At 41.5% G+C, this 15,157-nt stretch overlaps 2 protein-coding genes across 2 annotated transcripts in view; one reads left to right on the top strand and one right to left on the bottom strand.

The window, feature by feature from the left end:
• Positions 1 to 1,061: 1,061 nt before the first annotated feature.
• On the top strand, positions 1,062 to 10,256 carry zgc:101540 (hsFATP2a_ACSVL_like domain-containing protein). The gene is made up of 10 exons (XM_034587809.1): positions 1,062 to 1,719; positions 3,092 to 3,301; positions 4,607 to 4,765; positions 4,902 to 5,026; positions 5,114 to 5,308; positions 5,930 to 6,020; positions 6,138 to 6,336; positions 7,000 to 7,097; positions 7,216 to 7,346; positions 8,282 to 10,256. Exons 1-10 carry the CDS (start codon positions 1,242 to 1,244, stop codon positions 8,456 to 8,458), a joined length of 1,863 nt encoding a protein of 620 aa, XP_034443700.1. The 5' UTR covers positions 1,062 to 1,241; the 3' UTR covers positions 8,459 to 10,256.
• An 815-nt stretch (positions 10,257 to 11,071) lies between these two features.
• tjp1b (tight junction protein 1b) overlaps positions 11,072 to 15,157 on the bottom strand; it is a 53,713-nt gene continuing 49,627 nt past the window's right edge. Inside the window, exons 28-29 of the mRNA XM_034587684.1 lie at positions 14,951 to 15,094; positions 11,072 to 12,856 (exon numbers count right to left, since the gene is read on the bottom strand). Coding sequence (XP_034443575.1) covers positions 12,762 to 12,856; positions 14,951 to 15,094 — 239 coding nt within the window. The 3' untranslated portion in view covers positions 11,072 to 12,761. The remainder of the gene's footprint in view (positions 12,857 to 14,950; positions 15,095 to 15,157) is intronic.

The following is a 15,157-nucleotide window of genomic DNA, read 5'->3' as shown; positions in this document are numbered from 1 at the left end:
AGGGTGACCCAGGTGTCGGTGTGACAGCAGCTCAGACATGGAGAGCAGCCTCATTAACCAGCGGGTTAAATACATAAAGTCTTAAGTGTAAAATATGTGGTTCTTTTTCCTTCCTGTCTTTGTGGTTTAGCTGAACATTAAGAGCCGTGTGTGTGTGTGTGTGTGTGCGTGTGTGTGTGTGTGTGTGTGAGAGTGTGAGAGAGAGAGAGAGTGAGAGAGTGTGCGTGCGTGTGTGTGTGTGTGCGTGTGCGTGTGTGTGTGTGCACTTGTTTTTCTGACCTTTTCCAGCACTGACATTGACAGGACCAGTACACTTCATGGGGACCAGAGCCTGGTCTTCATTTCTGAGGTCCTGGTTAAGGTTAGTGATAACATGTGGATTGTGGTCAGGTTAAGGTTAGGGATACGGTTTTGGTTAGGCTGTCCACAGTGAATGGAAGTCAATCCAATGTACTAATAAGGATACTACAAACCTGTGTGTGTGTGTGTGTGTGTGTGTGTGCGCGTGTTGGGGGGGGTCCAGGTATTACTCATGTTGTGGGGACCTAATTCTGTTTACACCTTCCCCAGTAATGTAAATCAAATCATTTTAGACCAGACATGTTTTAAGGTTAAGTTTAGTCTTAGGTTTAGGTTAAAGATAGGTTTAGGTTAAGGTTAAGGTAAGGTTAGGTCAAAGTTAGGGTTAGGTAAGTAGTAATAATGGTAAAGGTTTGAAAATAAGTCTCCAGAAACTCAATGTAAGTCAATGTAATGTCCTCTGAGGTCATGGAAACACGACTGTGTGTGTGTGTGTGTGTGTGTGTGTGTGTGTGTGTGTGTTTCCTCCTCATAAATCAGAATTGCTGCTGCTGTCGCTTCACTGCGTCCTTCTAAAAACAACACCGAGTGCAGTTAACCTTCTAACCTGCAGGTGTCGCGGGTGTAAGTCAGTGTGGATGGGGTGTCCCCTCGTGTTTGTCTCTTCTCCTCCGTCTCTCCTCTCTGCGGAGGAGCTCATCCCGCTCCGCGGCAGGTGAACAACACAAGTGAAGTGTAGAAAGGGAGCAAACACCCGCTCTCAGTCCGGAATGAGGGAGGGGTCAGCCGGTCGGAGTTGAGCACCGCCCCGTGTAGAGCTGCTGAACTTTGTCACAAATAACCAGTGTTTCCTCCCCCTCACGCACACACACACACACACACACACACACACTAACACACGCACACACACTGATGAGCCAGCTCACGGGCAGAGCTGCAAAATGTACATGTGGTTCACCGTGCTGGCCGGCCTGGCTCTGCTGTCCCTGCCGGTCATCGCAACACTTTTCCCGTACTTTGCCGCGGACCTGACGTACATCCTGCGGAGCCTCCGACTCGGCGTCAGGCTCATCAAGTACAAGAAAAGCAGGAGCTTCTACAGCATCCTGGACTGTTTCTTGGACGCGGTCAAGAGACACCCCGATAAAATCTTCCTGCGCTTCGAGGGTCGGGACTTTTCTTACGGAGATGTGGACAAGCGGAGCAACAAGGTGGCCCGAGCCCTGCAGGCTGCCGCCCGGCTGCAGGAGGGGGACGCGGTGGCCCTGTTTCTCCCCAACGAGCCCAGCTTCGTGTGGATCTGGCTCGGCTTGTCCAAACTGGGGTGTCCCTCCGCCCTGCTGAACTTCAACATCAGGTCCAGGTCCCTGCTGCACTGCTTCTCCTGCTCCGGGGCCAAGGTCATCATCACCTCCCCAGGTAGGAGAGAGACGAGGGCCAGGGGTCCAGGGGGGGTCAGTTATTATGATGCATCTTTAACCTGTTCTGGGACAGAATGAAAAACCAAAATGAAAATTCACTCATTATCCACTCACCACTATGCTGATGGACGGGTGGGTGAAGTGTTTGAGTCCACTAAACACTCAGTAACTGGGGACCAATCCTTTAAACGTAAAAAAAACTTACACTAAACTTTAACCTCAGAGGATCAGATAGAAAAAAAACTGTTAATGATGCAACTTAATACCAAAGAGTTTTAGAAATAACTGTGATAAATGATAAAGATTAATTGATATTTTTTTGTTATAGATCAGTTGAATTATTTGTAGTATTCAGACATTTTATGAATCCCCTGGTTTTAGAATAGAGTTTATTTAGTTAAAGAAATCCTGTTAGAACTTCATTTGAAGGAACAAGATCAGATAAAACTTGATTGATCCCACGCCAGGATAATCAGACTGAGGTAGACAAGACAATAAAACAAAAGGTAATAAAATAATATATATATATATGTGTCTATTTGGGCCCTTGTGCACATTTCAGACTGAAAGATTTTATTGTTCCACCGAAGATAAGACATGTCTGGTTTCATTTATCTGTTAGCTATGTGTAATTACATGTATGTTTTTAATATATATTATATTTGTACATATAGCATGTTATGGGTTTATGAAGGTAACTGCAGCAGTGCTGATCAGACTTCATGAACAACACTGCTGAAAGGCTGTTAATGAGTTTTAGTCTGAACCAGACTTGAGAAGTAAAGTGTCAAATAAAGCAGATACAAACTGAAATGCCTTTAGATTATAGGGATTTATTATTTTGGTGTTTTTGGAAACTTTTAAATATATACATGTGTCACAGCAGATAACTGTTACATGGAGATATGTCAAACACAGATTTATTCCAACTTGTCGCAGTCTCTCCTGGACAAGTAAATGTTTTACAGTGGTCAAAATATGAACTCTCTCCTCTGCTGCGTTTCGAGTTCGGGTTAAAACCAACCTGAGCGCTGTTATTGTAAAGTAGCAAAGAAGAATGTAGACCAGTAAAGAGGTTTTTAGTTTTAATCCCTTCACCTCCTGTAAGGACTCAGTCAGTGTGCTCCACATTCACTCCTGCAAATCGAGGTTATTTGAGAAAACATTGCTCTCAGGACTCCAGTTTTCCACTCTCACTATGGCTCATGGAGTTTTACTACTGAAAAATGCATTTGAGCTGAGCTGCCTGCACCATGTGCTCGTATCCCAGTGGGGCCCGAGGTAACGTGATGCAGGCATACATGTGCAGGATTGTGCAACACAGCGCTCTGACATATAACATGCAGCTGAAGGCTTTTCTATGTTTGCAGAGCTGCAGGACGCTGTGGAGGAGGTTCTGCCGATACTCAGGGAGCAGGGGATCAGTGTGTATATCCTGTCGGACAGCTGCCTTGTCGAGGGCATAAGCTCTTTGTCTGACAAGATCTCCCAGGCCTCAGATCAGCCTCTGTCCCGGGACCTCAGAGCCAATATCAATATCAGGAGCACCGCTCTGTACATCTACACGTCAGGCACCACAGGTACACCTGGAAACTTCTCTGAAAACTCAACAAATAAGCAAATGTCTGCATTTCGTTTTGCACAATGTGCTCAACACAAACTAAATGGGGACCCACTCATAAAAAGCTGCTCCATAGCTCGACTACTGGTCATAAACTCCACAGGGAAACTGTGAAACTCTAGTTTCTTATGCTTGATTGTTAGAGCAGGACTCAATCCCCTCCCACACACTGTTAAATCTAAAGCATCTATTTAACCAAATAGAAAATGTATTTATATATTTTTCTGTAACCCTAACCCTAACCCTCAAAGCACTTTCCATACAGTGAATCTATGTGCAACACTTTCTTTATCACACATCACTCACACACAGTCACATCACAGCTGTCAGGGGCAATTTGGGGTTCAGTATGTAATGGGGGGGATGGGGATTGAACCACGACCTTCTGGTAAGTGGACGACCCGCTCTATCTCCAGTAAAAGAGGGAAGAGGCAAACATGCAACAGATGTCTCAATCAAACCAAAGTAATGTTTGGTTTACATGATATTTGTCTTTTTCACTTGGACAGCAGGTCCTCCAGACCACAGGTTTCTTTATAACTACCACTGTGGCAGCAGGTCTGTAGGTTTGATCTAAGCACTCTGATAATTCTGTGATGTTAAAGTGACGTTCACAATTACAAAAATTCAATATGAAACACTTTGAAATGAAATGAAACAGGGTTGATTAATGGTTAATGGTGGCCACAGTCAGCGCAACACATACGGATGTTTCTTTGTTGTCTTGGGTTAATTTGATTGTTGTGGCCACTTATCGAGTTATAACGGATATGTTGAACGTGTTAGTTAGTTATTTACACATCCAGCAGACGAGGAGCGATATCAGTGTGTATTTGGATTCTTGTTTCTTGCCACCTACAACAACTCCTGTGTGAAATATGTTGCTCTTTAGCTGCTGAATGCTCCACCACATTCACCGGCTAGTTGTTCACTGCTAGTTGTTTGGTGCTGTGCAGTAGAGCTCGGCTGGGGTCATATTTTTCTTTCCCCTTTTAAGCCCAGAAGAAACTAACTGAGCACAACCACAACCTAATGCAGATGAGTTTGTGAACCAAGTCCCTGACACTCACGGTTATTGCCTGTTCTTGAAAAGAAAAAGTTAAAAATACACCCAGTACTGTGAATGAACAGCAGACAGGTGGGTCACACTGAAGGAGTGGCTTAATCTATGTCTGGATGTTTTTGAAACCCTGTGTAAAAACAGATCCCTCTATTTGTTGCATTCAAAACCCTGAGATGATTAATTGTTCTCTTACCTTCGCAGGTTCACCCAAAGCAGCGGTTGTCACCCATGAGAGGGTTTGGGCCGCCTCCTTCATCCAGGCAGCGTGCGGGATCACCGCAGACGACATCTTCTACATCAATCTTCCTCTGTATCACAGCGCAGGCTTCCTCATCGGGTTGTCAGGAGCCATTGAGAGAGGTAATGATCCTCCTGATCTTCTCACGAGAAGAAGAATAAAAGCATTTACACAGCTGGTTTTGGGCTTTAAAGAAGGTGATTGTGTTCGCAGTGAGATAAAAGCTGTATAACCTGTGTGACGTCATGTCTGCTGCAGGTATGACCGTTATTCTGAAGAGAAAGTTCTCTGCCTCTCAGTTCTGGGACGACTGCAGGAAATATAACGTGACGGTAGTGCAGTACATCGGTGAAACAATGCGCTACCTCTGCAACACGCCCAAGGTAACGAGGCCAACTTGAGATCACATAAATCACGACCTGATTTTAATTGTGTCTCTAACTAATCAGAAGTGATGCCACTGTTTGCAGAGGGACAACGAGAAGAACCACAAAGTGAAGATCGCCATCGGAAACGGAGTCCGGGAAGACATTTGGTCGGAGTTCCTGAATCGCTTCGGTGACATTCAAGTCAGAGAGTTGTACGCTGCCACAGAGGGAAACATCGGCTTCATAAACTACACGTCCAAGATCGGAGCGGTGGGGCGACTCAATTTTGTCCACAGGGTAAGTAGAGGAACATGTGTGGTGTTTTTAGTCATGGTGGTCATGTGGCTCCAGGGACGGTCGCTCTGTCCGTCTCTCAGGCTGATATGTTTCAGCAATACCGGATGGATTGACACAAAATAGACATTCAAGGTCCCAAGAGGATTAAGCCTTGCAACTTCCTCTGACTCTTCATGGAGCGTCTCAACAACTATCTTTTTCTTATCAAGGGGCCACTGACCAACATTGTTTGAGGGCCACACTACATGCTGAACACTGTGTTTATACCTTCATTTGTTTTTTAACTAATGTTTGTCATTTTAACGTCTCTTATTATTGATTAAACCTGCAAAACAAATGACATTCCCAACAGCAGCTGCTCTTCATGTTTAGCGCTAGCTTAATTAGCAAATGTGGGCTAACATGCAGAGAATTATTCCCTCTAAACGTTAGCCTTTTTATTTTGGACATGCTAGCATTAGCAATTTCGCTCAAAAGAGAGCGGTGCCCAGAGCCTCAGAGCGGCATCACTGTAGACTCTTGTTAAACAAGCAAAGCAAAACGTAATCAACTATTAAATCGAATGCAATGATTTTCACAATGATTTACATTTTGATGAATGTTGTCTTTGTTCTTTCTTAGTTATTCTTCCCCTACACTTTGATCAAGTTTGACATTGAGAACGAGGAGCCTGTCAGAAACTCTCAGGGTCTGTGCATCGAAGCAGCCAGAGGTGAGTGGACATCCCACTCTCACACGAACCCTTTGGATTCTTGGTGTGCAACTTGAAGAGGTCACTGTGGCTCGATGGGAAACTGTGATGACCATTTTTCCTGTATCTCCTCATCAGGTGAGACGGGACTTTTGGTGGGAAAGATAACTAAGAGGTCTCCCTTCATTGGATACGCTGGGAACCAGAAACAGAACGAGAAGAAGAGGCTCCACAACGTTATGAAAAAGGGCGACATGTACTTCAACACGGGGGATCTGCTCCGGTTTGACCACGAGAACTTTGTGTACTTCCAGGATCGAGTCGGTGACACTTTCAGGTATGTGTTCACCAATTATGTATTTATCGATCTGTTTTGTTGCTTCTGATTTTCTCAAAGGAGGATTCTGTTTTGACCAAATCTATTTTACAAAACAGAAAAATGCTTTCTCTCTGTCCGACTCTCATCCGATCGACTGAGGTGCAGAGGAAATGTAGACCTGACTATAAAATGTGTTTTAGACGAAATCTCAAGACCCTATCCCCCCATTTATTTTGAATTGCACTTGCTGTGATGTCACTGATGATGTCCACATCATTTTTGTGACAGTGCCACCAGCAGGCACATTTCAGATTCATTTTTTTAGTTTGGTTGGACAGCTCAGTGTGGACAGTCCTTTAAGGGACAATTGCTTCATACAATTTTAAAGTAAAAATTCATCTATTTGTATTGTTTTTACAGATAATAGACAGAATTGGATGACAGCATTTTAAGTCAAGATTTGGAAAATTTCTAAGTTTAGACTGCTCAGCAAATTTTTCATACCCACAACAATAAGATATATTCACAGTTTGTCTCAGTTCAGTACCAATAAGGAAGTCATTGGTATGGTATGATTATCAAAATTACCATTCAGCACTGATCATGTGTCCAAGTTGCAACACTGCTGTTTCAACATACTGTTTATTTCTAAGAGAAACTTTCCGTGTGCCTTGGTTTCAGATGGAAAGGAGAGAACGTTGCCACATCAGAGGTCGCAGACAATCTCACAAAGGCTCATTGCATTTTTGAGGCAAACGTCTATGGTGTTGAAGTTCAAGGTAAAAGACCACTCATGAGCTGTTGTGTAGAAATGTGTCTCTGAAGTTGACGGTAATCATAAATATATGAACGGTGTATTTAACAATATTTCCTGTTTGTGAATCAAACACTGATAAGGTCATGAAGGTCGAATCGGCATGGCAGCTGTCACTTTGAAGGAAGGAGAAGAGTTTGACTGCTCAGACGTCTACAAGCAGGTGGTCGACAACCTCCCAGGATACGCCAGACCTCGATTCCTCCGAATTCAGGTAACGGAACTTGATTCATATATTTCATCACTGCTGCTTATTGGCTTCTTCTTGATCTTGATCATTTATATGCAACCAAACGTGAAAGCTCAGTTCAAGTTGCTTCCTCTGACCAGACTAGCTCACTAAAGCAGCTTTTCAACATGACCTGCAGAGGAACTCCCGAGAACCGGGTCTGGACTGTAACGTAGATCACATCGGTTCCAGGCGGAGAAAGTCCGCACAATCTCTGGGTCTCGCGCAGACGTTTGCGATCACACATACACGTCCTCCTGAGACACGGCGTGGAATTTCTGATATAACCTACTCTTACTACTAAGCTCTGAGTTGATCAGAATGTACGATGAGTCTGGGTTATTTCTGCTGTGTAGTCACATCATTTAAGCCTCAGATTTAGCCTCTCAGGAAACACACGAGCTGCCTCATCGTCTCCATTGGAGTTGTTGCTCTTGAGGAAAACTGCAGACTTCCCTTTATCGTTTTATTCTTAAAAAGATGCTAGACTTGATTGTCAGAGAGAAGTAGAAGATTATTCATTAATTTTAAAGGTTTACTATTCATATTGGAATGGTTTAAATTTGTATTAATATTTATTGTCAGATTCCTATCAAAGAAATTATAGGTGAATTATAATGTACTAGGCTGGATGTCCGCACATATTGGTCCGGACTTTCTCCTGAGTTCTTTCGCACATGAACAACGCAGCAGGGGATTTTTAAAAACAGAGAAATATGGAAATTCCCCAGAGTTCAGTGCATGTGTGAAAGCAGCTAATGTGTTCACATGAGGACAGGAAGTGGAGTTATTGAGTGAGCTGTGAATGAAGGGAAAACACTGAAGTCAGGTCAGGATTCATGGTGCGTCCCTCGTGTGCTGTTCAGAAACTGAAGTTGGACTGAAACGCTTCTAACCTCCACACCTTTTCTGTGTTGTAGCCCTGCCTGGAGATGACGGGGACGTTCAAGATGAGGAAAGTGAGGTTGGTGCAGGAAGGATTCGACCCGGCTCAAATCGAAGATCGTCTGTACTTCCTGGATCCTGAGAGAAAGAGTTACGTCCCGCTGACGGAGGAGATCACCAGAGCGATAGCGTCGAAGGATATCAAACTCTAATGCGAACACGACCCGTCGCTGTTTGCAAAAGATTTAACAGTTATCTCGTGGACCTTTATCGCGATCAACTAATCTCAGGGGCTGACTTTGAAACGTCACATCATCATTGTCATCATGTGAAGAGACACTTTTCTTTTTAAATTAACTCAACTACGGTTCATCTCTGCAGTTATGTAAATGTCTTCCACGACATGGAATTTATTTAGTATTATCTAAAGCTTTTTGCATCAGACTGAGGACACACTAATATTTAAAAAACTAATTTAGGTCAGCTATTTTGATTTCTTAAACTTACTTATATCACATATTATCAGTGGGGGTTTATCAGTGTACCTTTGTACTGATGTTAGACACAGCCACTGTCATTCCTCTATCAGGTTGTGTGATTGCGTGATTAGTAGCTCAAACTGTTAACCTACACTTGTATCATGAAAGTCTGGGTCTTTTCTTTCTGTTGTTAATCTATAAGCTGCTGCTGCTGTGCTCCTGTAAGCACACATGTGAACAGAGCAGCCGTATGACGGTGACTGACCCACACGACCTTTGAGATAAAACTACACTCAGACTTTGTCACGAGCCTGGGCACACGGCCAACAAGTAAATGTTCTGGTGCCAGAAAAAGTACTTTTTTTTGTTGTCGGACACTGAATTTAACATCAACTTAAAAATGACTTTTGCTTTTTGTTTCTTCACTTGTTTCTCTGTGTTTGTTAGATAGCAGGATTACAAAATATCTACTAGACAGAGTACCATGAAACTTGGTGGAAGGATGAGATATGGGTCATTTCCACTGATTTTTCCTAGGGAACAATTAATCTTGATGAAACAATCAGGTTTATTTAGTGAACAATCAACAATCATCTCTCTCAGCTTGATTGAATCTAAGGGACTGTTGGGCCTTGGCGGACGCATGTGCTCTGCTGAGTTTGTGACGGGAACAGCCGATGTCTCAGTAGCTCATATATCAGTGATTTTGTCCAGTCATTAAACTCTTGATTTGAGAAAGACTTGTATTCTTACAATGTGAATTATAGTTTAGGGGAATAATTGATTTTTTTTGTGTTGAAAACCCACTTATTTAAGGTAATCTTAAAAAAAGGAACACATTTTTGATTCAACATTGCCAGTGAACAAGATGAGGTCATTTCCAAAAGACACAAGGACATTTGTTTTTACAGAAGAGAAGTTGTGGTTGGCGAACCGATGGGATGCCTCATGTTTAAACGAAGATCGTCTGCGTTGGATTCAAGTTTTGCTCAGTTCACTAAATGCACATGTTGAATGTTTTAATGAAGCAGCTGTGAACGGTAGAAAAACCCTGAATCAATCATTGCAAACTGTTGATACAGTCGCCAACTTCTGAACCCACAGAGGAATCCTTTATGGCATTTGGCAGAAAAAACAGTTACTATGTAAAACATCTGGGGCCGTGCGCACACGCACACGCACACACACACACACACACACACACACACACACACACACACACACACACACACACACAATGAGCACACTCTTGACTGAGCCAAACTTGTCGATCAAGGCGTTCAGGCTCAGGAGTGATTTAGGAAACTCCTCTGACAGTTTTCGTTTAGGGAGGGGGTGTGGTCAGGTCTGTTGCTAGGTGTGACACATTCTTCTTAAAGGTGGGATTGGCCGATCAAACAATGTAAATCACTTTGTGATAATGGGCAGTGAATTGTGAGCTAATCATTATGTCATTATGAATAGTGTCATGTATTTAATGAACATTTCTGTTGAATTTATTAAAAGGTGTGGATCCGGATCAGGGGACCAGGAAATATTTTCTTTCTCTTTCAAATTGAAGGGGGGGTTTTCAACATTTTCATTGATTTCTTAGAGAATGATTCATGGATCTTAATGAAAATAAAAACAATCAGAACTGATATCTATGAGTGTGTGAGATAAGGTGCAGCTTGTTGGGCCTTGGCGGTGGTATGTGCTCTACTGAGGGTCATTCATTTGTTGACCTTAGTGCTAATTTCAATACTCAGTCTGTTTGATAGCTGATCTGTCATCAACATCTTTGATGCTGGACAGTCTCTGTACAGTCTCTGTAAGCAGGAGCGTTAGACGACATCGACCATGACCAGAAAAAGAAGCAGAAAACTCAACTCCACAGACGACCAGTGTTTACTTTTAACTCAGTTGACGAGAGTCCAACCATTTTAAGAGGAAGATCAGGACCTGGTGTTGAAGCACAAACACAAGAGGCATAGGAGAGAAATAGTGCCTGAGTCCCTCTGCCCTAGTGAGGAGTGTGTGAGTGTGTTGCAGTCTAAGAGTGAGAGGGCAGATTGCAGCACACACAGGATTCTTCACGCACAGCTGATTGCTACAATATTTATTTAGAAACTGCTGGCAGAGTAATCTTAAATAAGTCTTAATTAATAAAACTCTTAAGCTTCATAAAGTCCCCCTCACTGCTCCGCTCAATTACGAAGTTTTCTTTACGGCTGAGATGTGTGAGATTGTGAATAACTGTTGAGGGGAAATTCTTTTAATTTTCTACCAATTGCAACACTAGAACGTTTTGGAAACACAGCCCCTTGAAGTCTGGAGCAAAGCACAAAACTGGAGTCCAACTAGCAGTTACTTTAAAAATGAATTTATTTATTAATACAGTGGTATACTTAGAAATGTGTCGCAAAGGAAACCAACAAAACAAAAGTTGAACCGAAGAGAAATCAAAATAAATAAAAAGAATGTCAGCCACACAGGAAAATAAACTAGTGTTGGGTTGAAGCAGTGTTATTATATCAAAAGAAAATAGTACTGATGTGCCATAATAAATTGTCTATTAGTACAAAAATACATTTCAGGGCACACAATACAGCATCCAGTATCACAAATAAAGGAAGGGACCACTCTTCACAGCAGACCCCCTCAAGTACATCTTTTAAAATCATTTAAACCAAGCACTTCTCTATTTTGTAAATAAGAATAAAAACTTTTTCTGACTGTTAAAAATGCCTTAAGTAGTGTGTGTATATGTTGGTAAAAAAGTCGGACTTATTACTGCTTATGTCAGTTCCAAGGCTCAGGGGTATAACCAGAATACAAACATAACCAATGTAACCGCTTTGTCTTTTTTAAACAAACCTTTTCTCTTTTATACAAAATAACAAAGATGTACAAAAGTCAATTTACAGAGAACCAAGGCCATATGCTAGCAATATGTACAGCCACAATTTTAAACATCTTCTAGCTTTTTGTATTTCCTCAGACTTCATATGCATAGCAGTAAAAGAAAGCATACCTTTTTATCAGCCTCAATTATTCTCGTGTGCTAAATCCAAGTTCACTGGTTATGAGAAAATGCAGAGAAACAATGTTTTCTTCTGTAGTGACGCTCTAACCGAAGGACCCGATGTTCGAATGTGTCACTGAAAAGTTAATATGCAGATAAGGCATCACTGCTTGCAGTGTACGATGGGATTTCCATGTGTTGAACTTAGTATTAACAGGCTTCTGGACCTGAGTCATAGCACATGCATAGATCTCTAGACAGCAGGAGTTTGTAAAATCAAGTCAGTATATTTATCTACGGTAAAACGTTTGCTACAAAACATCAGTTTAAACAGAGAGCCCCGTCAGAAGTGACGGGCATCTGATACTAATACTTAACCTTCATTCTTCATTATTATTATTATATATTTTTTATATTTATGATGCCTACTTTTTCTTCCTTCGTGCGTCAGGCTCAGCATTTCTCAAGTCCTCCAAGATCCTTCGAGAGTGAAACGCATGACCACAAACTCCCAAACAAAAGTTTTGCATATACCAACTTTGCTGTTTGTGAGTGTTGTGTTGTTTTTTTTTTTTCTTACAGTACGCAAAAAATCCCATTGCAATATTAAACAAGTTTCCAAAATTCTCCTTTTTTTCTTGCTCTGCTCTGACCCTTTTACAAAATTAGCTAAAAATGTCAAAATGAGAGTATTCAGTCTGTGCACTGGTCATGCATTCCAACTTCAGTTCCTTTGTTTAAATAACTTCTTGTTATCGTTTATTTTTTGCAAGCCTTGAAAGCACCAAAAAAAAGAAAAAGAAAAAAGAAAAAAACGAGAGTGCAGCCTTGGAGATGCTGGACTCCTCCGACTCTCCTTGTGTGACTCTCTTTTTTTTAATTTTTTTTAGTTTTGGGTACAGTAAACAACATGAGAGTACCGAGTTCATACTTCATTGAGCACTGTGCACCCCGCCACGTTTCAGGGAGCACGGCCGGGCAGCGGAGGCCCCCAGTTTATCACATTCAGTAACAGGCCAGCTGTCGCCCTCTTCAGAAGTGGTCAATGAGCACAGATACACAGTTTGCACCCACCAGGTAGTTGGGGTCTCCAGGGAGAGATTTGTTCTGCCAGGTTTTGGGATCACCTGCAGGAGTAAAGAGAGATGGGATGTCAGCTGCTGGAGAACCTTCATCTTCAAACACAGGAAACAGTAGAAGCTCACAACAGAACAAGAGATTGTTCCGTTCTTCATTAAGAACGACTGATGATTTAATGCTGATCTGGAAACAGGATGTGTTGTGAAATCCTGTTGCTCAGCGTGAGTTAATGAGACGAGTTAAATGCTTAATGGATTGTTACTTAAATGAGTGTTGCCTCATTAGTTATCTCATACATTAACCTATGTGCCAGTGAGTGAGCTGGAATCCAGTTCCATTTCAGACTAACACATATGATCGGCCTCTCTAAAGGAACAATTGTATAGAGTCTGTTTTTAATAAGTTACTGAACGTAAACCTCGACAAAATGCAGAATGATCAGATGGCCTTGTGCTTTTTGCTGATGAAAAATGTTGTGTAGCACAAAAGAGACGTTACATTTAAACATGGAGGAGATGCTGGCTGACTAATCAGGGGAGAATAAGTAGATACATGAGTCTGGTTACAGTTCTTAGGGAGGATTACTGCATAATGTGAACTGATCTGTCAGTGATGGGGTTAGACTGCCATGTAGACTTCAGGTTTTAACAGGGAAGAAGAACAAAAATCTCTGGTTCTGTTGCATTAATTATGATCCTTTTTTAAAAGAACTGTCCATTCTGAACCCTGCAGTGTTGCAGGGGTGTAATGCTCAAGCAGAGGAGGGATCTATTACAGTGCTTCTCAAACGGGGGTCCGAGGCAAACTGACAGGGGGTCTGTGAAAAGTTTCCAGATTCATTCATCTAAATGATCATGATATATGGGTGTTCTGTGTTAACATAGTACATAAATCAAATTATTCCAAGGGACAAACATGAGGGGATCCCAGGAATAGTTTATATCTTGTAGGGGCCCTTGACTGAGAAAGAATTGAGAATAATTGAGAGCTCGTGAACCTTTAAGTAACAATCATGCCATGATAATAATTAGCAAATTATTACTTTTTTTTATCAAAAGTAAATATAAATCCGTTCTGGATAGGTTCCGTCTGATAGATACTGTGAGGTTAATCAAACAGATACATCTGAAATGCCCCATGTAACTGGATTCCAGCTCATGTGATGGTGTGCAAACAAATGCACAAACTGATTTAACATTCATGACCTTCATCAAGGAGGTTATGTTCTCATAGTTAGCAGCATTAAACTAAAACTACTGGATAGATGCCACAAAACTGGTGGAAGGATGTGATATGATTCACGGAAGAACACATTAAATTCTGATGCGGCTCCTGATCAGAGGGCTGATCCAGGAATCTTGGATCTAGAGTGACCTTCTACTTGTCCAGTGATTCTTTAAGTGTTAACTAATCCCATCAACTCACAGTGACTTTAGCATCAACAGGAATTCATGATACAACCTAAATTAAAACATGCATAAAATCATCACATGACATACATTAGTTAACCAGGTGTTTTGTACATTTGTTACTGTTGCATTTTACCTGATTATCTTTAATTTAGACTTAATAAATTAAAATCCTGGTCACGGAACAGAAGACACATGTAAAGGCAATTGTCAAGCTTTGCCAAACCATTATTAAAAAGATGAATTTTCTAAAACCAGAAATGAAAAAATAAACTGTGAGACTTCTATAAATGTTTTCAAAAAAATTGACTGGCATGTGACAATGGGACAATAAATAATTAAAAAGTAAAAGATAATCTACAGAGTTTTCACAATCAACAAATTGTAAAATAACCAAAATAATGCAGAATGGATGACTATCAAAATGATATTCAGTTTAATATCATATAGTCATTTCATAAGAAAAGGAGTAAATCATGAGGAGCTGGACCAAGATAATGTCATTATGGTCATTATCATTTAAAATGTTTTATTCTTTATCTAATCAAATCAGTCAAGCCCCTACTAGTTTGAACAACATTTTTTTTAAATGTCCAAATAAGTCATGCACGATAAAGAAGTGAGGGGGAATATGGAAACAGATGAGATGATTAAAAAAGATTCAGAAAATCTCCTCTCTAATCACCAAAGCCAGCCCACAGACCCCAAAAGGACAGAGAGAGGACAGCGTACCCGACGAAGAGTCGGAGGATTTTAGAGCAAAAGACCAACCATCAGGGGTCATGGACGCACAGTGAGGTAAGCGCAGCTCCACCGGCTTCAGGAACTTGAGTCCGTGAGGGCCGCACATCACCAACGGACTTAGCAGCGTTTCTCCTGCACAGACACAGGACATTTTAATTCCACAAATCAAACAGGCAGGAATTAATGAGCACACAG

This window comes from Hippoglossus hippoglossus, chromosome 6, assembly GCF_009819705.1.
Source record: "Hippoglossus hippoglossus isolate fHipHip1 chromosome 6, fHipHip1.pri, whole genome shotgun sequence".
NCBI classification, from domain to species: domain Eukaryota; kingdom Metazoa; phylum Chordata; class Actinopteri; order Pleuronectiformes; family Pleuronectidae; genus Hippoglossus; species Hippoglossus hippoglossus.
This window is presented reverse-complemented; position numbering and strand designations above follow the sequence as displayed.